Source organism: Syngnathoides biaculeatus, chromosome 15 (genome assembly GCF_019802595.1).
Source record: "Syngnathoides biaculeatus isolate LvHL_M chromosome 15, ASM1980259v1, whole genome shotgun sequence".
NCBI classification, from domain to species: domain Eukaryota; kingdom Metazoa; phylum Chordata; class Actinopteri; order Syngnathiformes; family Syngnathidae; genus Syngnathoides; species Syngnathoides biaculeatus.
This window is the reverse complement of record NC_084654.1, coordinates 5,035,238-5,059,887: the sequence shown is the minus strand read 5'-3', so window position 1 is coordinate 5,059,887 and position 24,650 is coordinate 5,035,238. Positions and strand designations below refer to the sequence as shown.

The 24,650-nt window shown below is 40.7% G+C and overlaps 2 protein-coding genes and 1 pseudogene across 6 annotated transcripts in view; 2 read left to right on the top strand and 1 right to left on the bottom strand.

The window, feature by feature from the left end:
• The window catches only part of metap1 (methionyl aminopeptidase 1), a 33,275-nt gene extending 30,126 nt beyond the window's left edge, over positions 1-3,149 (bottom strand). For both annotated transcript variants that reach the window (XM_061844859.1, XM_061844860.1), the window contains exon 1: positions 3,017-3,149. In XM_061844859.1, coding sequence (XP_061700843.1) covers positions 3,017-3,133 — 117 coding nt within the window. In that variant the 5' untranslated portion in view covers positions 3,134-3,149. The remainder of the gene's footprint in view (positions 1-3,016) is intronic.
• A 4-nt stretch (positions 3,150-3,153) lies between these two features.
• Positions 3,154-24,650, top strand: part of eif4eb (eukaryotic translation initiation factor 4eb) — a 35,690-nt gene continuing 14,193 nt past the window's right edge. For all 4 annotated transcript variants that reach the window (XR_009798604.1, XR_009798603.1, XM_061844862.1 and 1 more), the window contains exons 1-5: positions 3,154-3,286; positions 5,105-5,217; positions 11,471-11,566; positions 11,668-11,731; positions 17,881-17,994. Coding sequence is in view for 2 of the 4 variants with exons in the window: in XM_061844862.1 (XP_061700846.1) it covers positions 3,269-3,286; positions 5,105-5,217; positions 11,471-11,566; positions 11,668-11,731; positions 17,881-17,994 (405 nt within the window). In the remaining 2 variants the exon portion in view is untranslated. The remainder of the gene's footprint in view (positions 3,287-5,104; positions 5,218-11,470; positions 11,567-11,667; positions 11,732-17,880; positions 17,995-24,650) is intronic.
• Positions 4,128-4,245, top strand: LOC133513859 (5S ribosomal RNA; annotated as a pseudogene).

The following is a 24,650-nucleotide window of genomic DNA, read 5'->3' as shown; positions in this document are numbered from 1 at the left end:
TGACGTATGACAAACAGTAAAAATGGCAAATACAATACAATACATTCTGAACTGAGACAGACTCCTTGCTTCTGATTTCATTCAAATCAATGATAAATTATAGATTCTAAATACAATACATTTTTAACTGAGAGAGACGCCATGCTTCTGATTTCATTCAATCATTCACACGTAGCAATGTTATGCTAGCGGAGAACGTCTCATTCATTTATAGGAGACGTGTATTAAAAATCAAATTTAGGGCATATCTTGGTGCAAACACAGTCTAGTTAAGCTTCGGTCGCGAGCCAGCAAGAAATCGATACGTTTGTGCAGTCCGATCATCGCTAAATATCGCTCAACAAAGAATAAGTGTGTCAATCGTTCACACGTAGCTGTGTTATGCTAGTGGAGAACGTCTCATTCATTTATACGAGACGTGGATTAAAAATCAAATTTCGGGCATATCTACATGCAAACACAGTCTGGTTAAGATTCGGCCACGAGGCAGCAAGAAATCAATACGTTTGTGCAGTCCGATCATCGCTAAATATCGCTCAACAAAGAATAAGTGTCAATCGTTCACACGCAGCAGTGTTATGCTAGCGAAGAACTTCGAATTCATTTACACGAGACATGTATTGAAAATCAAATATAGGGCATACCTTCGTGCAAACATATGTGTTCCGGTTAATATTAGATGGATTTAGTTGATGATGTGGTCTTCCACAAAGTTTGATCCATCGAAGGCATTTTTCGTACTGGGTCTTTGGTTTTGGAAAGGGTACGAATCGAACTCCACCAACTAGCCTTTCAGGATACCTGTCGTCACTATTACAAAGTTCGTGACTACACCTCTTAACCATATTTTTTGTTAAATAACCCAAATACGCGATAAAACGCTAACTAAACCTATACTGGACATTGCAATGTTGTCTGAGAAAATGGCGGGAGCAAAAACGGGCTTTGTTTTATGCAGATCTCTGGCCTCTGATTGGTCAGTGACGCGGATTGCACAATATCCACGGAGGGGTCAATTGTGACGGCGTGCCGGGGAAAAGACGAAGAAAAAAAATAAAAAAATCTGTGAAAAAAAATTAAGGTGTCAGCCTATTATCTGACTTTTTTTCCCCTGACCTTTACTTCACCGCGCATGTGCAAACAACAGAACTTAGAGCAGTAAAACAAGGTAGTCTGTGAGTTACCCTATAAGCCCTTGCTTTTTTTCTGGAAATAAAAGAAAGCTTTTTAAAAATGAGTATGGATGCTGGAGCAAAGAAGAAAGCAAAAAACTATCACTTTCATTCGGAATAGGAGTCTGACTTTTTTTTCACAACTTCAATTTCAAAGTGCGTTTGCCTCATCTGCCACTGTACTATTCAAACGCCAAAGAAAGGAATGTGAAACGCCATTTTCTCACTGTTCATGGCAAATACGACACCGACTTTCCACCGAAAAGCGATCTGAGAATAAGGAAAGTGAACGAATTTAAATTCTAAGTGGCCGGACAACAGTCACTTTTCCCACATCAGAGTTCAACAGCGAAAGCCGCCACTGAAGCATCGTCCAGAGTTAGTCACGTCATCATTAATAACAAAAATTCCTTCCAAGATAGAGAGATCGTGAAACAGGGATACATTGAAGCAGCTGACTCATTGTTCCAATGTTTTAAAATCAAGGCGGAAATACTTTCTTCAATAAAAGCTCTGCACCTGTCAAGGAGTACAGTTGCATGGCGCTGTGAAGCCATGGCTGAGGACTTAACCCAGCAATGGACCTTTCCGAGTAGTGATCTTCAACTCCGCCCCCCCTTAGCTACAGTTGCCATGGCCCACAATATTCCAAAATAGCGACTGAACATAACGGGTTTGAACTAGATTCTCCATCGTGTATTCCAGATAATATTGGGGTATGTTTTCTGCCAAATGATTCAGACTTGTCAAAGAGAGTTCTACAAAGAGGTATCAACTATTTCACGCAAGGATATGTACACGGAATTAAGATTTGGGACGGAGCAGGATGCAATGTCAGAGTTATAGCAAAACATTGGCGATCGATGGAAAAACGTTTGATGCCTCACAAACCTCATATAGAAATCTAACATGATAAAATTGTGGAATCGTACTGGACATGTAATTTAGAGTGAGTACTTTTTACTTGGAAAGATCATGAGTACCCTCGCCCCCTGTTGATCAGAGAGGCTGGCTGCTTCAAAAGTAGATCTTGGGAGGAAAAAGTCTGGCCACCCCTGTACTAAACTTTCTACAGGGTGACCCCGATGTGTGAAATTCCATAGACGCCTCACACAACTTCATGCTCCATCACAGAGAGCCTGAAGGTTGTCGATGATTTAGAAGAAAGGGGGGTCGTTCTCATTTACGAGGATAACTCCTTGTTGACACATAACTTAATGGAAGTTTTTTCTGGACTCTCAAGGAGATTCCCCGATGACAGAGCAGCAGAATGAGTGACAATAGATACTAATCACCAAAACTGTATTGCATGTATTATTATTTTATGCTGTAGGACCATAGCTTTGAGTTCAATAATCAGTCATAAAAGCATGACAATTTTTTTTTTCTTTTTGTGATGCTATATGAGTGACAATAGTACTGATCATTAAAAATGTTCAATTGAGGCCCCGTAGCTCAGTGGTTAGAGCACTGGTTTGGTAAAGCAGGGGCGGCTCCAAACTAACATTTTTATGTACACAATTCTACCTTTTTAACTCAATCATAAAAATCATTAAGATTTTTTTTATTTTTGGCCAACCAGTTAGGAGTTAGCTAGGTAGTTTGGCACTACTGTAACAAATAATACAGAATTAAACTCACTTACAACGGTCAGGCGGGTTATGTACGCATCCCCAACTATCTTTATATCATGAGGCAATTGCCAAACATTTGACAAATATTGGCTTTAAAAACGAGCACACACGTAGCTTGCTATGTAGCATGACAGCTACATAGCAGCCTCGTGACATTCTAGGGCCCGTTGCTACGCTTTTTAAACTTAACTACAGCACAGAGAAGCTTACCTGGGAACAGAAGTAGGAGCCTTGAATGCCAAGCTTGATACATGTGGGACACTGAAGTTTGGCATCTTTGCTGCAGCTCTCCGTCTCGCACTCCCTTCGTTCCTCCCTGCTCGCCATGCTTTCGTCTGCCGGAGGGGTGGAGTCGTGTCTGGCCGGGGAAGCAACACACCGCGCATGTCCGGCCAGTAACTGACGGTCACGCTCCTTCGTAAGACCCAATCAACGGAAACGTTCCTGACACAGATCTGGAAGATGGCGACTGCCGAACCGGTGAGTACTTTCTCGAAAAACTTCAAAACACTCCGAGTGGAAGCGTTTTAACGTCAACAGAGCCATTTATATGTCTAAGCAGTTGTCACAAAATGTAATTGAGTTGCTGGTCTACTCTTCCAATGTTGTTATTGGCTTCAAATTAGTGTACTCTTTATACGACCTAAGCGTAACGCAAAAGCAGTATGGAGACCTCGCAATTTTTAAACTGACGTTGAGGACTCTCTGTCCACTTTCCCCGAAACAAGTTAGTCAGCGTGTACTACCTTTGCCGGTCTTTTTTAAGGAAATACACAGATGGCAAACAAATTTCACACTTTAATCACGCACTTAATATTGCCACGTCAAATACTTGACATACCCAATTGGTGTTCAGTTGTAGAAATAGTTACGGATCTACTTCGTCAACGTCTTTGAATCGACCATTTGTATTTAACAAGGATGAAATTGTAGGACTGAATTTTACATTATAATTAAAATACAACCGATACAGTATTTGATGAGTAGGCCACATTTAATTTAAACTGTATTTACTAAATGTATTGATTTAGACATAATCTGATATATCACTATCAGATGCACTTAGTGGTAATATAGGCTTTGACCTACAGGTGCAATAATTAATCAGTTCAACAACAATCATCTGATTATCAAATCAATGATAATACTTTTTAATAACTGATTAATCCATTACAGACATTGTTCAACTTCAAATGGTCCAAATCCTCAGTTTCATCGTCTCAACAGTAAAAATTCTCAGAGTTCTCTTGTCCTCTGTGAAACCAGATTGATTAGCTTTTTGTTTCATAAAAATTGAACATTTACAAACATATATTACTTTGCTTACGGCCATGCTACCCTGAGCACGCCCGATCTCCTCAGATCCCGGAAGCTAAGCGGGTTTGGCCCTGGTAGTACTTGGATGGGAGACTGCATGGGAATACCAGGTGCTGTAAGCTTCTCTCAGGCTAAATGCAGAGGGGTTGTGTCAGGAAGGGCATACGGTGTAAAGCTGTGCCAAACAAATATGCGTTCATCTAAGATGACACGCTGCGGCGACCCCTAAGGGACAAGCCGAAAGGAAAAGAAGAACACAAACATTTATTACTTTGGAAAATAATGATTCTGGATTTTTGTTAATCTTGTAACATTACTGACCAAAGTAGTTATTTAATAAGTTTGTGATTTTTTTTTTTTTTTTTTTTTTTGCATAACCAATTTGAAATAATATTCTGTTTTCTGTAATAAAACTGTCTGAAATGATCTAAGAAATAATTTAGTGATGACTTCATTACAAAAATAATTGTTAGTTGCAGCCATACTATTATCAGAAGATGGGTTCACCATTGTAATTAACAGCAAAAAAAAAAAAAACTTTAGTAGTTTTGAGGTCTGCCCACCTTTTTTTTCTTTTCATGTATAGGAATGTACAGCTGGGAAGTTGATAGAACCAGCCGTTCAGAGACCGAAGGGTATATGGGTTAAATCCTGGCTCTGAATGTCCGCTGTCAAAGTGTCCCTGGAAAAGACCCGTGTCCATGTCCACCCATAAAACCTAATTTTGGCCCAGGAAGTTCTTTACATGACAGCAGCCGACTGTTTTTATTTTATTTGAATGTATGCTTGAATGGATGAATGTGAGCTTCTGTATACCGTTTTGGCCACAGTTGTGGTGTAATATAGATGGACTCCACTTTGCAGACATAAAACATCATCATTGTCACAAATTACATTCTTAAACACACAATTAAAATCCCCAATCTTTGTGTCCCCAATAAACTCGCAAGTAAAGTTCCCTTTCCATCATTGTTGTTTCAGGAAAACAATCCAAGTCCATCCCTGCCGAGAGAGGATGGAACTGAAGAGACAGGAGAGATTGGTCAGGAAATTGTGAGCCCAGAAGCCTACATCAAACACCCCCTACAAAACAGGCAAGGCTCTACAGCACAGTTGAAAATTTATCCAGAGCAACCAGCACATTTTTAATAAAGACAGTGTTTAAAAACACACAGAAACAAATTGAAATTATTCTGCATGGTGGAGTACAGTGTTTGCTGAAATTTATTGAAGCAAGTATTCCTGTCACAATAACACTTTTTTTTAATTTTCTCCAAAACTATCATGATAAGCAATATTGTTTTTTTAATGCCTCTGAAATTATAAAAAATATGCCCTCCTCAAGCTGCAAGACGAGCTCATCGTCTGCCAAATATATGTTGACATTCACTGTAGTCAACTACAGAAAAATGAGTGCCTCTGAGGTTTTGCACAATGTGAGTTAAAGAATAATACTGTTTATTTTTGGCCATTAAAGCTGATTCTGATTATCTAAAAAAGGAGACCAATTAGTCATTTATTATAAAGTCAAATATCTCAGTTTCTCTTGTGTTTTCATAATTTCTGTTTAACCAAGAAAAAACATTGTATCCAAATACTCGAGTATTGGCTACAAATCTCAGTAAGATACTCGATTACTAAATGCAATATTACAGGGTGCAATTCTCAATTGTGACAGATCTGTTTAATGCCACTTAGAAATAAAATGGGAAAAAGTAAGCGTTCATTGTATATTTAAAGAATAACTGAAAATATACTACATAATGTTATGTCATTATAGTGATATAAACTGGGCCATAATGTGTTCTTCATTAATTTATTCCCCCATAATGTACAGAACTAATAAAAATGAACATTATTTCAGTTTTGAAAAAATTAACATCATTTCAGTTGTTGAAATGTTTTTATCTTTCTCCTTTGGTTACATTGGTAGAAAGGGTACCGTATTTTCACAATAGCAAGGCGGACTTAAAAGTGTTACATTTTCTCCAAAATCAACGGTTCGCCTTATAATGCGAAGCACCTGATGTGTTCGCCGAGTTCCAATATCTGTAACTGACAGGGAACATTTCCTGCCAACACGTTGCTTACAGCGGGAAGTGTGGGCCTGGGAGAGGACGCTAAAGGCACACCCCTCACCAGGTGTATATAATGCCAGTGTTTGTGCAAAACAACATTGTTTTGGCTAGGGACCCCTGAAAATATGTATGCTAATATAGTGTTTATAGTTTTTTTTTCTGTAAAGATATATGTATAACCAACAGGAAAATTATAGAGCTGCCTATGTAAGTAAAAATTATGAATCTGAGAGAGAAGATGGAGATAAAAAAATATATATATTTTACCATTTTAGAAGTGATGCAACAATTTAAAATGTCCAATTGAAGAAATACAATTAAGTACTGATGAACAAATGTTAAACATCTATACCTTTGGGAAAAAAAAAAACCAGCTGCTGATGACAGAAACAGGCTTCTGTCTCCAGAGTTGTGAACAAAAGCATAGATTCCACCATAGAAGATGTAAACCACTTGTCTGAAATGGCCCAAAAAATGATGGGTCAGTTTTATGAACTGTTTAGACCATGACTAACCTATAGCAAATTGATCATACAAGCTCAGATGTAAAACTCAGTCGAGTTTATCACAACACTTGGCATGACTTTTTCTACTGGCTTACTGATCTTCATTGAGCGGCAGCAGCAAAATTAAAAAAAAAAATGCCTGAAGTTTTTATATACAGTACTTTATATTGTATTCGCCAAAAATGCCTGCCTGTGTGATTGAAGGCCATGAAAAGCTTCAAAGCCCAAACACATTTTATCTTCCAGTCATACAACTAATTTATACAGTGTAAATCTCCTATGCAGAAATCACAAAAGAAATCAAGAAATCACTGGCTATGTGGCTTTGATTAATTAAGGAAAATGACAACCTTAAGACAACTGCAATAATATAGTGAGAACTAGGATATGAAAGTGAGTCACAATCTCAATTTCCATAATTTTATGATTGGACTGTACTGTGCCATGCTCCACCTCTCAGTAGAACAGCATGTTGGTCTGGCTGTGTCTTCCTCACCTTTCTCCGATTTGGCAAAATGAGCCGTAGTTCACCGTATTTCTACATCCTGTTGATGTGTTGACATCATCATGTCAAGTGATTTCGCATTATAACTTTTCAGTGAGCTATATGGTAGTAGTCTCACTACGCGGCACCATTTTCACATCTGTTGTTGATACTAGCGGTTTTGGAGACAAGGTTCGAGAGAGTAGATTTTGTTGATTTGGACATGTCCAGAGGGGAGAGAGTGAGTAAGTTGGTAGAAGGGTGTTGAGGATGGAGCTGCTAGGCAAAAGAGCGAGAGGAAGACCAAAGAGCAGGTTGATGGATGTTGTTAAGGAAGATATGAGGGCAGTTGGTGTTCAAGAGGAAGATCCAAGATGGTGTTACATGGAAAAAGATGACACGCTGTGGCGACTCCTAACGAGACAAGCCAAAAGGAAAAGAAGAAGTCATTTACATTTCTTGTAGTCTTGGTGCCCTTTCCACAATGGTCATTGGACTGATCTATCGCTCTATCCGTCATTTAAACTGCTCGAATTGCTAGAGGACTGCATCTTTTTGCACAGTTGTCACCAAAAAAAAGTACCGTCATGAGATGACACGCTGTGGCGACCCCGAAAGGGATAAGCCGAAAGAAACACATACACATTGCCAGATTACTAGCAATCTTTTATTGCTTCATGACTAATTTCACATTGTATTCTCAAAAGTATTCTCTGTCAATTGACCGTCTGTCGCACTCAAGTGTCTAACTACTCCCCTGTGTGTTTTACATTCTTGGCAAAATAAAAATGATTCTCATTCAAATTCTGATATATCTGATCATGTTTAATGGTAAATGTTGTCGTAGTTGACAGTCTAGGAAGTTGATGCTTTTGAGTTGATGGTGTGTTACCATTTCTATCTGGAAAACAAATGAATTAAAGCCATGAAATTGTAATTGATTAAATACAAATTGTATTTTGAGAGATACAATTACCTAGTTGAAATGTCAAGGACCAAAAAAAGATTGAGAAATGCTTAGTAAGATTGGGGCAATGAAGCGGAGAATTCTGATCATGGCAGGTTTTGAATCTTTAAATACTGTCTGAAATTTAAGTGTGCGCTGAAATGACACAGCTGCATGTGACGATGGCAGCAGTTTTTGAGGAGAGGATGAAAGATAGATTGGCAAAATGAGAGGTAACAGAGAGAATAGATCTATGCTGCTTGGTTAAACGTTTTTGACATGCCGAAAACACAAAAAAATATCAAAAAATTTTGTCAACCTGTCTTATTTGCAGACATTACAATGTATTTTTCTTTGTAAACAGTGAGTACAGAAAGTATTCAGATCCCTTACATTTTTCACTTTCAGCTATTTTCTAAAATCTTTTTTCATTATTTCCTCATTAATGTAAAAAATAACCACATTGACAAGAAAAACATTGTAATTTTGCATAAAAAAATCTAAAATGTCACAAAGACATAAGCATTTTGACACTGCTCAGTGTTTAGTAGAAGCACCGTTTTGCGCTCATACAACCATGAGTCTTTTAGTTTTTCACACTGGGATTTGGGAATCCCCTGCTATTCCTCCTTGCAGATCCTCCCCAGTTCTGTCAGGTTGGATGGTGAATGCTGGTGGACAGATATTTTCAGGTCTCCAGAGATGCTCAATTGAATTTAAGTCAAGGGTCTGGCCAGGCCATTCAAGAACAGTTATGGACTTTTTCTGAAGCCACTCGTTTGTTATTTTAGCTGTGGGCGTAGGGTCCTTCTCTTGTCGGAAGGTGAACCTTCCACGCAAGTCTCAGGTTCTGAGCACTCTTGACAAGATTTTCATCCAGAATGTCCCTATACTTGGCCGCATTCATCTCTCCTTCGATTGCAGCCAGTCACACTCTCCCTTCATCTGGAAAAACACCCCCGCAGCATGATTCTACCGCCACCATGCTTCACTGTTGGGACTGTATTTGACAGTGATGTCAAGTGCCTGGTTTTCTCCACACATGCTCCTTATAATTCCAGCCAAGAAGTTCTATCTTGGTCTCATCGGTCCAGAGAATCTTACTTCTCACCATCTTGAAGTCCTTCACGTTTTGTTTTTTAGCTAAATCCATGCAAGCTTCCATGTGTCTTCCATTGGTCCACTCTGCCTTAAAGCCCTGACTGGTGGAGGGCTGCAGTGATGGTTAACTTTTTAGAACTTTCTTCGATCTACTGACTGCACCCCTCGAGCTCCGCTAGAGTGATATTTAGGCTCTTCTGTCCTGATTGCTCAGTTTAGCCAGACGGCCTTCTGTAGGAAGTGTTCTGATCATCCCAAACATTTTTTTTTATTTTAGCATTATTGTAGTCACTGTGCTCTTAGGATCCTTAAGTGCAGCAGAAATGTTTTTTGTAGCCTTGCCACAATTCTGTCTCCGAGCTCTTCAAGCAGTTCCTGTGACGTCATGATTCCTATTTTCTCTGACGGTGAACTGTAAGGTCTTACATAGACGTGTGTGGCCTCAAGTCCAATCAGTATAAACAACCAGAGCTGGACACCAATGAAGGTGTAGAACTCAAGAATGATGAGAAGAAATGGACGCCTCCAACATACAGTACATGCGTGTCATAGCTAATGGTGTGAATACTGATGGGTGTGTGATATTTCTGTTTTTCTTTTTTCATAAATCTGCAAAAATGTGAATTCTTTTTTTGCCATGATAGGGTGTGTTGTGCACATTAATATGGAGGGAAAAAAAGTTACATTATTTTAGATAAGGCCTGAAATATAAGAGTGAAAAAACCTAAAGGGGTCGTAATACTTTCCATAACCACTGTATGTCATCTTAATCCGTTTTGGTGTTGTGCTTGTTTTACTCACAGCATTGGCTATTGCTTCCATATAGCATTTCTTAATATATTTAGACTCCTTTTCTGTAATGCAGTATTACGTTTTTGGCTGCTTCTCCGTGTAGCACTTGTAATTCAATCAATTCAATATTCACCCGTTCTCCAATTTTCCATGTAAAAAAACATACCACCTGCAGCGTAAACTGTCTTTCAAAATTATGCGCCACAATCTTACTACGGCATATCACGCACAATATCATACCAACAGCATGTGCAAATTGTGAATGTATAATTCAACACCAACTGTTGAGGATTTTAGCAACCCATTGAAAATATATACAGTAAAGCCTCGGTTCTCGAACGTCCCCGTTTTCAAACAAATCGTTATTTGAACGAATATTTGGAGATTTTTTTTTTGCTTCTGTTTTCAAATGAAAATCGGTACTCAAACGCCCCCGACAAAACCTGGAAATAACATATTGTGCACGGCCAGACCAGCTGACCCACCACGCGCTTTGCTGCAAATTCCCATGCCGCCGAAAAAACCCGGAAATAACATAATGCGCGCAGCTCAAGCAGCGGACCTACCCACGACGCGTTTTGTTAATGTCCATTCAAACGCCCCCTCGAAAAAACCCGGAAATAACATCGCACGCGGCGCTAGCAGCTGACCCAACCAAGACGTGCTTTATTGTCAATTCAAACGCCTCCAGAAAAATACTCCGGAAATGACATAACGCGCGCTGCGCAACTAGTGCACTTTTGTTATTCTGTATAACGCAACCTCTGTACACAGAAGTGTCTCGGTAGTGACTGTTATTTTTCTTCTTATCGAGGACTACAGTATTAACCCTCAATCATGGCTCCAAAGAAGGCAGGTTGCTTGTTTAAAGTTATTCTGGACTTTTGTTAATAAAAAAAAAAAAAAAAAAAAAGTCGCTACAGATACGGCAATGCACTCTCAGCCTAGCGTACTAGCATATATTTTAAGCAAAAAAATAAATATATTTCTTAAATTATGATATTTAAAGTATACATGTATTTCTACTATGCAGTTTGTTATCAGGAAAAGCTAAAAAAATCATTTAAAAAGCAAAATTTTTTCGGCTTGGGATGCATTATTTCTTTTTCCATTAATCGTAATGGTAAACATAGATTCGGTTTTCAAACGAATCACTTCTTGAACCACTTTTTGGAACGGATTTTTGTCGAGAACCGAGGCATCACTGTATTAAACAAATTCCTAATCAGTTGATATAATTCATAGTTGATTAAGGCCCACAATATCATGAACAGTTGGACCACAAATCACAGCAAATGATTTACTGTACAGTACTTGAAGCATACAGTTGCATTCTGACTTTCCTTGTGTGCTGTTGAGCTCGGTGCCTTTCTTTGACTTTTATATACCTCCTTTTCTAATCAGGCTCTTCTTACATTTATGCAATTTTCACCCCAACAGATGGTCGCTGTGGTTCTTGAAGATTGACAAGAGCAAAACATGGCAGGCAAACCTTCGACTCATCTCCAAATTTGATACAGTTGAAGATTTCTGGGCGTAAGTCACACACAAGTCTCTTGATTAAAAGAGAGTTGATGAGCTCGACTAAACCTCTATTTAAAATGTGCTTGTTTTATACCTATGTCCTTTCTTCCCAGTGTATACAACCATATCCAGTTGTCCAGCAATCTCATGTCAGGCTGTGATTACTCCCTTTTTAAGGTTTGTTTGATCATATATAACAGTACGCATGGGCTGTTTGATGTCATACCATGAATGGTTGTAATGTTTTTAAATTTACTTTTAAGATACATCCCTGAAAACCAGAACCATAGATATTAAATGATCAAATGTGAATCTTGATCATTTCTCGAGCCAAACATACAGTTTTATGTGTTCAGTGCTTAATTTATGATTTAATGGTACAACAAACAAATATTCAATAATCACTTAGATGATTATATTTTTCCCCTGCGATTGGTTGGCAACCAGTTCAGGATATACTTCCCCTCCTACCTGAAGAGAGCTTGGATAGGCTCCAGCACGCTCAAAAACCTATGTGAGGAAAAGCAACACAGAGAATTTATGTATGTATGCATGATTATTTTTTTAAGGAATCAATTTGATTTGGAAAAATCCATCACTTCCTTTAAAAATGACACATTATTTCAAACAAGTCTCTGCATGACCATCCCAGAGCTTTAAAAGTAAAATAATAATTGTGATTTAAAAATCAACTTCTAAATGTTGAGGTGAAATTGCTCAAGAGCTTTTAATAGGTCTTGGACCAACCACATAAAAACATGTATGCTATACACTATTTGCTAAAAGTAGTTTTTGTTTGTTTCTTCCTTCGTCACCACAATGAACATGTCAGAATAAAGAGAGAAAACTTATCACTTTCACAACAAATGGGAAGAGGTGTTCTTTTTTACAACTATGAAAAAAGCCTGCATGTGTCTCATTTGCGGGGCGAGTGTGACAATGTCAAAGCGGCACAATGTGAAAAGACAAGGAAAGGGCCACGAACACGTGAAACATAATTTTTAGTATGTTATTAATGATTAAAAAAAACTGCCGGAATCAACCCATCCGTTTGTTTATAAGACGTCAGAATGTTGCTGTATGGAGATTTTTGCATCTCCACCTGAGGCATTTGTGTTAAAGAAGAACCAGGAAGTGCCGTTTTTTGCAGACACCCACACTGGCAAGTTCGTCTGTTTATACCTGTTTTACCGGCGAGAAATTAGCTGTTTTTTTCCACATGTTAGCCAAAATGCTGGCTCATTGTATTGCTGTATTTGCTCGAACACTCGGGAGGATGGAACACACGTTTCCAAAAGACCCGGTTCGTCATGAAAAATGGATTGCACAGGTTCAAAGGACGAGAGTTTTGTCTGTCCCAAATGACAGATGGTAGGTGTGTTTAGAGCTATTAAAAAAATAATAGTTGGGGGGGACTAATTTGTCTCACAGTTTATACCATATGTTACGTGTGAATTTAGAATAAATCCCCTTGGTCAAACCAGCAAAATATAACAAAGCACTTGTATGACGTTTAAGACAATTTAATCTCACTCAATACAACTCAAAACAATAATAAAATAAAAGTACAAACATAGTTTAGTAGCATGTAACACGAGCTAACTAGCCAAACGACGTATAGTCACCAAACTTGAACAAATGTTATTTACAGCAAATGTTACAGGAAGGGAGTGTGGCCATTAGCTGGCAGCCCGACGTTAGGTGGGTCTGTGGGTAGGTGGGTGGCCGCGTGCGGGGAGTAAAAAGGCGCTGTCCCCGCCACCGGCCACCGGTGTCTGGGCACCCGTGACATACTTACTTCGCCCGGCATGGGTCCTCCTAAGTACGCTACATACACAAGAGTTAGGAAATTTAACAATTATAGATCTTGTCATTTTGAATATTTTGTTGGGGAGTCTGTTGTTGGTTAGAAGTGATCCGTATATCATCTAAATATGGCTCGAAACGATCGGGTAATATGGCCCGGTCACTTCACTCGATTCTGAGATGTTCTCTTCTTCGAAAAGTCTCAGAAGGAATGTCAGAAAAACCCGAAAATCTTTCTTGTTCATCTCCCATAGCAGAGGGAACAGCTTGTTTTCAATTGTGACTGTCCCAGTGTGACATCTGCAAATGGCATTGCAGGCAATATGGCCGCCACTGGGATGTTGAGTGAGACTCCCGTAACGTTGCGCTATAATGACATGCTCTCCGCTCATTTTTTTTTTCCGTATGGACATTGAAGTGAATTATATTATATGTAGTTTTAACGATCTGTATTTTAAAATTAATATTTGGGTGTCAGTGGCACTTAAACTATGTGTCATAAAAGCTACCATGCTTACTACCCACCGTGATGCGCACTATGAGCAGAAAAAGCTCGTGAGCTAAAGGCAGCTTTGTGTCTTTTTTTCCCAAAGCTGGTGAAAACGTCACAAGAAGAAACTAAGGCTTCGTTTAGGGCTACATGTTTTCTAATCAAGAAGATAAAGGCATTATCAGAAGAGAGGTTGTCAAAGAAGCACTCATGTTAATTGCTAACACAGTATTTGAAGATGAGAAAAATGGAAATGATCTAATCTCCACTCTCTGCGACATCCAACTGGGGGCATCTGCAACAGGTAGACGTGCGTCAGCTATGTCTGGTAACTTGGCCGATCAGATGGACCGGGATCTGCCGAAGAGCAGGTGGTTTAGCATCCAGTGTTGTGAGTCCGTGGACAGGAGCAGTAGAGCGCAGCTGTTGGTTTTTATCTGGATGGTGTTTGAAAAAGCTGTCTAGATCGGGCTCCGGCTGTGATCAGCCGACAAACATGTTTCATTTTTCAACTGTAAAGCTGACCCAGACTTCCCAAAAAATTTGCATTACTACGAAATCATTCACCAGTTGCCGTTGTGTGCAAAAGTGATTAGCTTTAGGCACGTGATGACTTCCGTTGTGAAAATCATAAACATCCGCTCGAAAACAAAAGAGCACAGGATTTTCAAGGTGCTATTGGAGGAGATGTCACCTGAATATGGTGACCTGCTGCTACACACAAAAACCCGGTGGCTCAGCAAAGGACGAGTTTTACATGTTTTTTTTGTCACTTTAGGGTGAAATGAAAGGGTTCATGCAGTCTAAAAGTCTGTCACATTGCTTGGGGGCACAGAGTTGATCTTGAATTTTTAATGGACATTAATGAGAAACTAAACCACGTGAACTGTGAGCTGCAAGGTAAAGAAAACTGCTGTTGTTGAGCATTTTAAATGCATTTAAAGTCAAGATAAACATTTTCTCTGTAGATTTACAGAGGGGGAGTGCTCCACTTTCCCTCTGTGCAGTCAGTGCTGAACCACACACACACACACACACACACACACACACACACACACACACACACACACACACTTCTGCATCTAAAACATTTGACAAAGTGGCAGAAAAGTACTGTGAAGTCATAAACAGACTTGACCAAGAGATAGAGAATAGGTTTTGTGACCTTGATCAGCTCGAGCCATGCGTGTCATTAATTTCCAATCCCTCCATTAATGTGGACACAAGATGATTTGCTGAGCAATTAAGTGCAACGTTTACCCTGATGCTGAACAGGTAGAGATTGTAATCATAACATTGCAAAATGACCTCCACCTCAAAGCCTGCCAGGTTGCACCAAATCTTTGGTGCCTTGTTGACACAGAGAAGCACAGCAGCTAATAAGGTTGCCAGCCTGTTTGCTTCAACCTATCTCTGTGAATCAGAGTTTTCTGGCATCAATTTCATCAAGAACAAACATGGAACATACCTCACTGATGCACATCGGAATGTCTCACATTTTCAGTAGCAAATGTTGGTCTTCCAATTGACAAAGAAACAGATACCAGATGTCAATGACAACATGTCACTTCCAGGTGAAAATTGAATTAAAATATAGAAGAATTGTGTTGATGACATGTAACAGTTGATTTTTCCTAAACAATTACATGATTGAAAAACATGATGCAACAGTGAAAATAGGACATGTTCCTCTGAAATGTAAAAATGTACTTTAACATTTACCGAAACTAATAAAGTGCTGAATATTGATATCTGTTTCCCACCTAGTCATTGTTGATATTTTTTGTGAGAACGATTAACGTGATCAGTGTCTCCACTTAGATATAACAATCATTAATCCATCCAGCCATCTTCTGCCCCTTTTCAGGGTCGGGTCGTGGAGGCAGTAGCTTTAGCAGGGATACCCAGACTTCTCTTTCCACAGTCACTTCATCCAGTTCTTCCAGAGGGATCTCAAAGGGTTCCCAGGTCAGCTGAGAGACATAGTCTCTCCAGCGTGTCCTGGGTCATCCCCGGAGTCTCTTTCTAATGGACATGTCCAGAACACCTTACCAGGGAGGTGTACGGGAGGCATCAGGACCGGATGCCCCAGGCTCCTCATCTGCCTCCTTTCAATGCAGAGGAGCAGCGACTCGACACTGAGCCCCTCCTGGATGACCGAGTTTCTCACTAAGGGAGAGCCTTGACACCCTGTGGGGGAAACTTATTTTGGTCACCTATATCCCGGTATCTTGTTCTTTCGATCATGACCAATAGCTTGTGACCATATCTGAGGGTAGCAACATAGATCGATCGGTAAATTGAGAGTTTCGCCTTTCGACATAGCTCCCTGTTTCCGATTACCCGGACCAATAAAAAGTCCGCATTGCTGCAGACACTGCAAAGATCTGCCTGTTGATCTCCCCCTCCATTCTTCCTTCACTCATGAACAAGACCCCAAAGTACTTGAAGTCCTCCACTTGGAACAGGATCTTATCAGTGATCCAGCGAGGGCAAGCCACCATTTTCTGACTGAGGACCAAGGTATCAGAATTGGAGGTGCTGATTCTCATCCAACCGCTCCAGTGAGTGTTGGAGATCATGGCTTGATGAAGCCAACAGAACCACATCATCTGCAAAGAGCAGAGATTCAATGCTGAGGCCACCAACTTTGACACCCTCTACGCCTCGGCTGCGCCAAGAAATTCTCTCCCTAAAAGTTATGAACAAAATCGGTGACAAAGGGCAGCTTTGGCGGAGTGCAATGCAGATCAAACTCTGACACCGGTTGTATAGGCACAGACTACCTCACGGCCACAGCTGCGGTCAACCACCTCACCAATGGAGGCACGAAAGATCTCATGGTGCATCGGGAAACAAAAGTGTCACATAAAGTGAATACACTAATTATACACTTTGTTCCATCAAATAGAAGAGCATTTTGTTTGTTCTGTCTCTCTTTATATGCCATTGCAATAGATAGATGAACAAAGATAAACTATTTATTGTAAATAATATTTTGAGCTTCCATTATCTGAGCTGCTTATTCTCACAAGTGTTGGAGGAGTTGTGGAGCCTATCCCAGCTATCTTTGTGCAGGAGACAGTGACACCCTGAACTGGTTGCCAACCCAATTTTAGGGCACACAGAAACAAACAAGCAGTCACATTCACATCTAAGGGCAATTTAGTGTCTCGGATTAATGCACGGTTTTGGGATGTGGGGGAAAAAACCATCCATCCATCCATTAATCCATTTTCTTAGCCGCTTATCTTCATGAGGGTCGCAAGAGTGCTGGAGCATATCCCAGCTATAAACGGGCAGCGCTATTTCTTCATCAGATGAGGATAAATGCGACAAAACGGCGCTGATCATAATTGTGTCCCAACGTAAGCGAGCCTTTGTTGGGGCACGTAATACGTCACATCCGCGCACGTAGGTCATGTGACGCGCCAAAAAGACAGCACCTATGAAAATTCGGAAATGCTTCTCAAAACACCATTAAATCATAGAGGGTTAACCTCAAATTTTCAAGGTACAGTACATATGACATGACCTATCGTTACGTTGATCCAAACGACCAGACTTCTCCTTTAAGTGAAATTTGATCATTTCTCTCGGCACACCAGAAGAGTTCTCACTTCACAGCAATGTGCCACACCACACTGATTGGGAACCACCAGTTTCGAGAGCACTCTGGGTCCGCTGCAGAGTCTTCTGCTCTGTGTGCACAAGACATCACCACAGTAATGAAATTCATTCTCTTAATTGATTATATTAATTTGTTGTAGCAACCCTAATTAGGATTTTTTTTTTGGGGGGGGATTCACGAACTAGTACCTGTAATTAATAACTAAATGTTGATTTTAAGTAAAGACATTATACTTCTAGAAATGGTCCTTTTACATAAAAATCTTTGGAGTGTAGAGTATCCAAACCCCCCCAATCCCCTGCATCAGATGTTATTGCCACTTGTCAACTTTTTTGAAAGTGTTGTAATTTGAGTTTAGTGTTAAACTATGAGTATAAATGATGTGAACTGCTGCTGCAGGATGGTATTGAGCCCATGTGGGAGGATGAGAGGAACAAGCACGGAGGACGCTGGCTGATCACACTCAACAGGCAGCAGAGAAGATTAGACTTGGACCGCTTCTGGTTAGAAACGGTAAATTTGAGCTATGGATTATGGATTGCTATATTACATACAGTACTTTACAAAATTATTCTATACCACTAGTGTTGATGTTTTAATGACCTTTTAATAGCAGTCATTTTGAAATCAAACAAAAATTTTTCCCCATTGCTCCATACAAGTGGACTTCAAATCTTAAAGTTTACATGAGCTTCTTATATGGACCTTAAGTTTTTACCATAGATTTTCAAACGGAATCAAGTAAGTTAATTTGAGCAGTTTTACTTTTTTCTTTTGTTTTCCAATTAAGAGTTTCTTTGGCATTATGTTTTAGATCATTATCATGCTGAAATGTCCACTCTTGTTTAAATTTTCTTCATCATCATAGATGGCAACAGATTTTTGTCAATGTCTCATTACTTTTGCCTATTCATCCTTCCTTCAATACTGTGATGTTAACAGTACAATTTGCTGAAATACAGCTTAATACCATCATGTTCTCACCTCTGAACTTCACCCGTGGTATGATGTTTTTAGGGAGATGTGCAATGTAATTTCTCCTCTGATAGCAGTCTCCATTATGGCAGTCAAACAGTTCAATTTAGCTCTCATCTGACTAGACAAAATTCTCCAAGTATTATTAGCTTCTCAGCTTCCCAGTATTAGCTTCTCCAAATGTTGTTCAGCAAACTTTAAACGAGCTTTGACATGTTTTTTTTTTCTTTTCAGCGATGGGGTCTTGCGTGGTGAGTGTGTTGTGCATGCAGGCAATGGTGGCATAGTACTTTGCTCACTGTTTCCTTATGACAACAGACCTACTAATTCCATGTGTTTTTGAGGCTCTCTGCAGGTGGGCCTTGGCTGTTGGACACCTCTTCTAATTACTCTTTGCACTCTATCAGAAATCTTTTGAGGAGCATGTGATCGAGGTGAATCTATGGTGGTATAATTGGCTTTCCATTTACATATTCTGGCCTCACCTGGCCTCACTGGAAAGTTAAGAATCTTGGAAATATTTTTGTAACCAATGCCGTTGTTATATTTTCCAACAGTTAGTTTGGGATGGTTTTGAGACAGCTCTCAGCCCTTAACCATCATGAGCTGTGTCTTGACGGACACCTTGGCAATAATGCCTTTTTTGGAGGCCATCAATTAGAACTGAACCAGCTGATACTCATTTCCACTGACAAGCGCTGGATCGCTGTCTGTTTATTGATCAATTTTAGGTGTTGACTTGGTTTTCTGTGCCTTTTTGCCCCTCCCTTACTTAAAGTGTTTAATACATTTTTCTGGGTGTCATTTCACATTTTTTACACGTCTACTTTATTTGAATGTATGAGTTACTTGGGTTGTTCCCAACATCTGGTCCTTTCTGGTAAATCCCACCTTTGGAAGTGTATTTAGTGAGAAAAATTGTGACGGGAAAAGACTTATTTCAGCCACTGTATACGAGCCTTCATATGTCAGGGATTCCCCATATGAAGTCTCTTGTATGTCTGTTGTCCCCCGAGACATGAAGGCTCTTATACAATTTCTTTAGCCAGTGTTTAGCTGTCATACTCGCCATCTTTATTTTTTTATGATCGCCATACTTCGCAACAGATTCACTGCGGCAATCATATTTATGCGGCAGCGGGTGAGTGTGTGTGACATGCATTCAGGGACTTTGTATAATGGGGAGTGAGTGTCCTTTTGTAACAGTACATAATTGTTAAAAATTGAGTACTAGGGGGAAAAATGTCAGAAGCCGAGAAGCCGTTTGTTAAAACACTGTACGATCATACTGTCATTAAATGGAATTTCTTTTGTAATACAATAAAAGATCATTTCAAACATTTTAATAGTCACACAGAGCTGCAAAGAATGTTAAGTTTGTGATGTCCTTACTCCATTTTTCTTGCCATGATGTGTTTCATGTTTTTGTTATATCTATATCTTTACAGAGGTCTTTGGGCTGTCAATATGCCTCGTCGCACCCACAGTGAAACTTTGCTTTCCAGGTTTGCGGTGGCTAACGTGAACGTCGTGGCTGTCCGTAGTCTTTAGCTGCACTTTTGCTAACTCGTGGGAGCGGGTTATGCTGCTTGCATTTTTCGAGCGTGACCGCCGGCCCCTGGCTGAGTAACTTTTCTCCCACACTCGGAGTGTTGTTAGCGAAAACTATGTGGTCTCTGACCATCTCATCGCTGTTTGTGTAGTTACAGTGTTTAAGCAACAGCTTTAATTCTGTCACAAAGTGCTCAAATGACTCACAGTTACCTTGCGCCTTCTCGTGAAAGTTATATTTAGCAAATACGGGGTTTGCTTTCAGAGTGAGGCAATCAGAGAATTTTTTGCTGTGAGTTTTTAGCAACTTATGTTCGTCTCCAGTCAGTGTCCACGAATTGCTGATATCCCATCCTTTTTGGCCGATCCACAGCAGGAGGAAACTACTTTTCCTCTTCAGCTCTGTTTTCAAGCTTTCCTGTGAACATGAGTTCGGCATGTTGCTTGAATCTCTGCCACCCATCTGGTAAATTGGGTGAGTTGCAACACAGAACGCCTCCTTGTCGTCTTCGTTCCGTTTTTTTTCCCCGTAAGTCCTTTTTTTTTTTTCCTTTGAGTCTGTAGTTATGCTTCTGTCACTGACACCATATTATGATATTGTTGTCATGTTATTGAATAACGTAGACGTGAGTCCAACTATACTTTCTAACATGGGTGATGTGTATTTGCCCCACCCCCAGCTCACTTCCTTATCGTCCTGTCTCGTCGCGCCCCGCTGACGTCGACACAAACCTCTGTTTCACATGTGGCTTCTTTCTTCTTTCTTTATTCCTCACGCCAGTGCAAGTGCCTCAATCACTTCTGATTACAGTTTTTCTTTTGTCAAACGACTTTCAAGATAAAGATCAACTGATAACCGTAGCCAAAACATTACAGTAAATTTTTATTGCTTCTTAGCCATGATATGTAGACACAATCTTGCCGTCCAAAACAAACACGTGATCGGTGTGACGTCAATGAAAAGAATCTATTGACAAAGAATACTTTTGTGACAAAGAAAATGGGGGAAAAAAAAACCTCTCCTTGAACAATAAAAGGTTGTAGGAAATGTGGTAATTTGTTTATGTTGGGGCGGGGGGGTGTTATTGTGTAAAAAGTCCTCTAGTAATTAAAGACGTTTGAAATGACTGAAAGAGTCCAATGACCATTGTGCAAAGGACACAGAGACTTCAAATGTATGGAGTTTAAAGTGACTAGTAGTGCGACAATGACGATTGTGCAAATGTTGCAGATGCTATTCGGGCACGTGAGTTGCCAGTATTGGTCAACAGATATCCAAATAGTGCAGTGTGGTGAGACAACTACAGTAAGTGCATAATTGGCCACACAGAAATATGACAACAAAACTCATGACTAAAGATTGGCAGCACGTTGCAATAGACCTCGGATGGAAGTTATCAGAAAAAGAAGTTAATGGCAAGAGGGAAGAAGTTATTGAAATGTCCTCGCTGCTAGTTCATCCTTGAGGTGCTCAGATCTTTTAATGATAAGAAGAATAAGCTTCAGCTCACCCAAACTCACCAGGTACAATCCTAAAATCAATAGAATGTAAAGCTACGGAACTAGGGACCGGAGTGAAGGTAAGGAGGCGCTGAGTGGCTACTCTTCCCCTTAACATTGTGGGGATAAAACATTCTTGAGTTCAAATCATACAATGCTAACACTGGTGAAGTACTATGCCACAAGCCTGTAGCCGGCCTCACAGCGACCTCACAGCTGTTCTGCACAGGAGATTAATAACAAAAGCTATTTTAGATTTATCAGTGCAACAACTCAGTGGTCCCCTCCTCGAGCCGTCACCTTATCGTGGTGGAGGGGTTTGTGTGTCCCGATGATCCTAGGAGCTAAGTTGGCTGGGGCTTCATGCCCCTGGTAGGGTTACCCAAGGCCGGTGAGGGATCAGACAAAGTACGACTCCAAAACCCCTATGACGAGTACAAATAATGGATCTTGGTTTCCCTTGCCTGGATACGGGTCACCGGGGCCCCCCTCTGGAGGTGGGGCTTGAAGGCGAGCGCCTGGTGGCCAGACCTGCACCCATGGGGCTCGGGCAGTCACACCCCGAAAGAGTAACATGGGTCCCCCCTTCCCACCTGTGAGAAGGGCCATAGGGGTTGGGTGCGATGTATGCGGGGCAGTGGCCAAAGGTGGGGACCTTGGGGATCCAATTCCCAGCGACAGAATCTAGCTCTAGGGACATGGAATGTCACTTCTTTGACAGGGAAGGAGCCCGAGTTCGTGCATGAGGTTGAGAAGTTCCGACTAGGTATAGTCAGACTCGCCTCTACACACCGCTTGGGCTCTTCTCTTCAGGAGAATAACTCTGTTCCACTCTGGAGTTCCCCCGGCTTGGGTCCTGTACGTTCGGGTTTACCCCAGTTAGATGAGAGGTTAGCCTCCTTCTGCCTTTGGGTATGGGGATGGGTCCAGACTTGTTGTTTGTGCCTTTGCACCAAACAGCAGTTCAGACTACCCACCCTTTTTGCAGTCCTTAAGAGTGCTGGAGAGCTCTCCCTCTGGGGACTTCATCATTCTACTGGGGGACTTCATTGACAGAGACATTGACAATGACAGTGAGACCTGGAAGGGGGTGATTGGAAACACAACACGCACACACAATCAGAACCAGAGTTGTGTTCTGTTACTGGACCTTTGTACTCATCACGGATTGTCGATAACGAACACCATGACAAGATGGCGCCTACCAGTATGGCACCCTTCAGCACATTCTCCCTGGTACTGTTTACGTTTTTGTGTTTTCGTGGTGTCTTGAGACTCAAGTACACAAGAGAGGACTGACTAAGCATCAGAGAGTCTTCTCTGGCCTTTTTTTTAACAACTTGCCAATTTGCTGAATCTTATACCGTAGTTACTTGTGTTCACTCTCTTCAAAGCCTTGCAACAGAGAGGAATGCAAACAAAAATTCGCCTGCGAAAGAGGGGACATTGACTAATTTCGACGAGCCATCTCGCGAACCAACGCTCCCTAGCCAACAAAATGGATGAATTTCAGCTTCTGATCAAGACCTGCAAAGACGTTAGACGTTTGCCTGCCCTGTGCTTCACGGAGACTTCGCTTTGTGAACGCGTCCCCGACGGCGCCATTGCAATCCACAGCTTCCATCTTCATCGTTGCTGAGCTAACACGGAAATCGAAAGGCGGTGGAATAAGTTTTGATATCAAAAAGAAATAGTGTACAGACGTTGCACAGCTCAGCACACACTGCAGCCTGCTTTTAGAGTAGTTTTTGAACTGCAAGCCGTTTAATTCGCCACCTGAGTTCGCATCTCTCATTCTAGTTGTTTACATTCCGCCTCAAGTGAGCATGATCGCAGCTCTGCTAACGTTCGCCGAGCAAGTAAACCCAGAGTCACCGCTCATTATCTGAGATTTTAACACAGCTAAATTTAACCACGAACTCCCTAAATATAAGCAGCACGTGAAATGTCCAACGATGGCAAATAACACTCTAGACTAGTGTTACGCATCTATTAAAAACAAATCGTGCAATCCCCCGTGCACCCACTGGCTCCTCTGATCACTGCTTCCGCTACTTAATACCAACATACAGGCAAGCACTTAAATGTAAGAAGCGTTTAGTAAAATCAGTTAAAAGGTGGACCAATGAGGCAAAATTTGAACTTCAAAGTTGCTGTGACTGCACAGACTGCCGTCTCTGTAAAAATTAATCGCGCAGCCTAGATGAATTTACAGATATTGTTACCGCGTGTGTCAGTTTCTGTGAGGAGGTGTGTGTACCAACAAACTCTTCGCATGTTCAATAATAACAAGCCATGGTTTTCAGCCAGGCTAAGGCAACTCCACCAGGCTAAAGAGATTGCATATCGTAGTGGGGACAGGGCCCTCTACAATCAAAAGAAAGCAGCTGATGAAAGAAATTAACATTGCAAAGAGGGACTATGCACTTAAACTGGAAAAACATCTTGGGGCTAATTACTGCAAAGCCACACCACAAGGCGCATCACCTTCCACTCCAGTGTTTAACATCCATGAAAGGGACAGTAGACAGATCTTCAAACAACAAAAGATCAACTGTTGAAGAGCTTTGTGAAGACAGGAGCAAGTTGGTCAGTACAGACTTTGAGGCAGGATAGGGATACAAGGTCTGGGCCCGGCACTTTGTTGATCTTTTGTTGTTTGTTCAATGCAAGTCAAAACTAGCGGGCATTCGAACAGTTTTTTTCTTTCTGGCAATTAAGTCATTAAATTCTTGAACGGCGAACCTACTATTTTCTGCCTCGTGCCATTGTTAGGACACTCACTCACATCCCTCTGGTCCAATCAGTATTCGTATCGGTAAGAATCGTCACTTTAAACTGCTACCTTTACACAATTGTCATTGCACTGGTCTTATAAAGGGAACCCCGAACGGGTAAAGGCACTCTGTACAAGCTTAACACAATACGGGACTAATCTTGTCTATCTTGCAAGACTCTTATAAGCAATTGTTCCTATAAATAGAAATGTCTCTTGTTCTTTGTTCTTGTTGCTTTGTACTTCTTTGTTCTGAATGTTGTACCAGGGCTGCACCAACTGCGAGAGAAAAATTACTTGTGTGTTCTTACACACTTGCCCAATAAATCTGATTTTGATTCTGACCATGTTCAGGCATAAAGTTGTC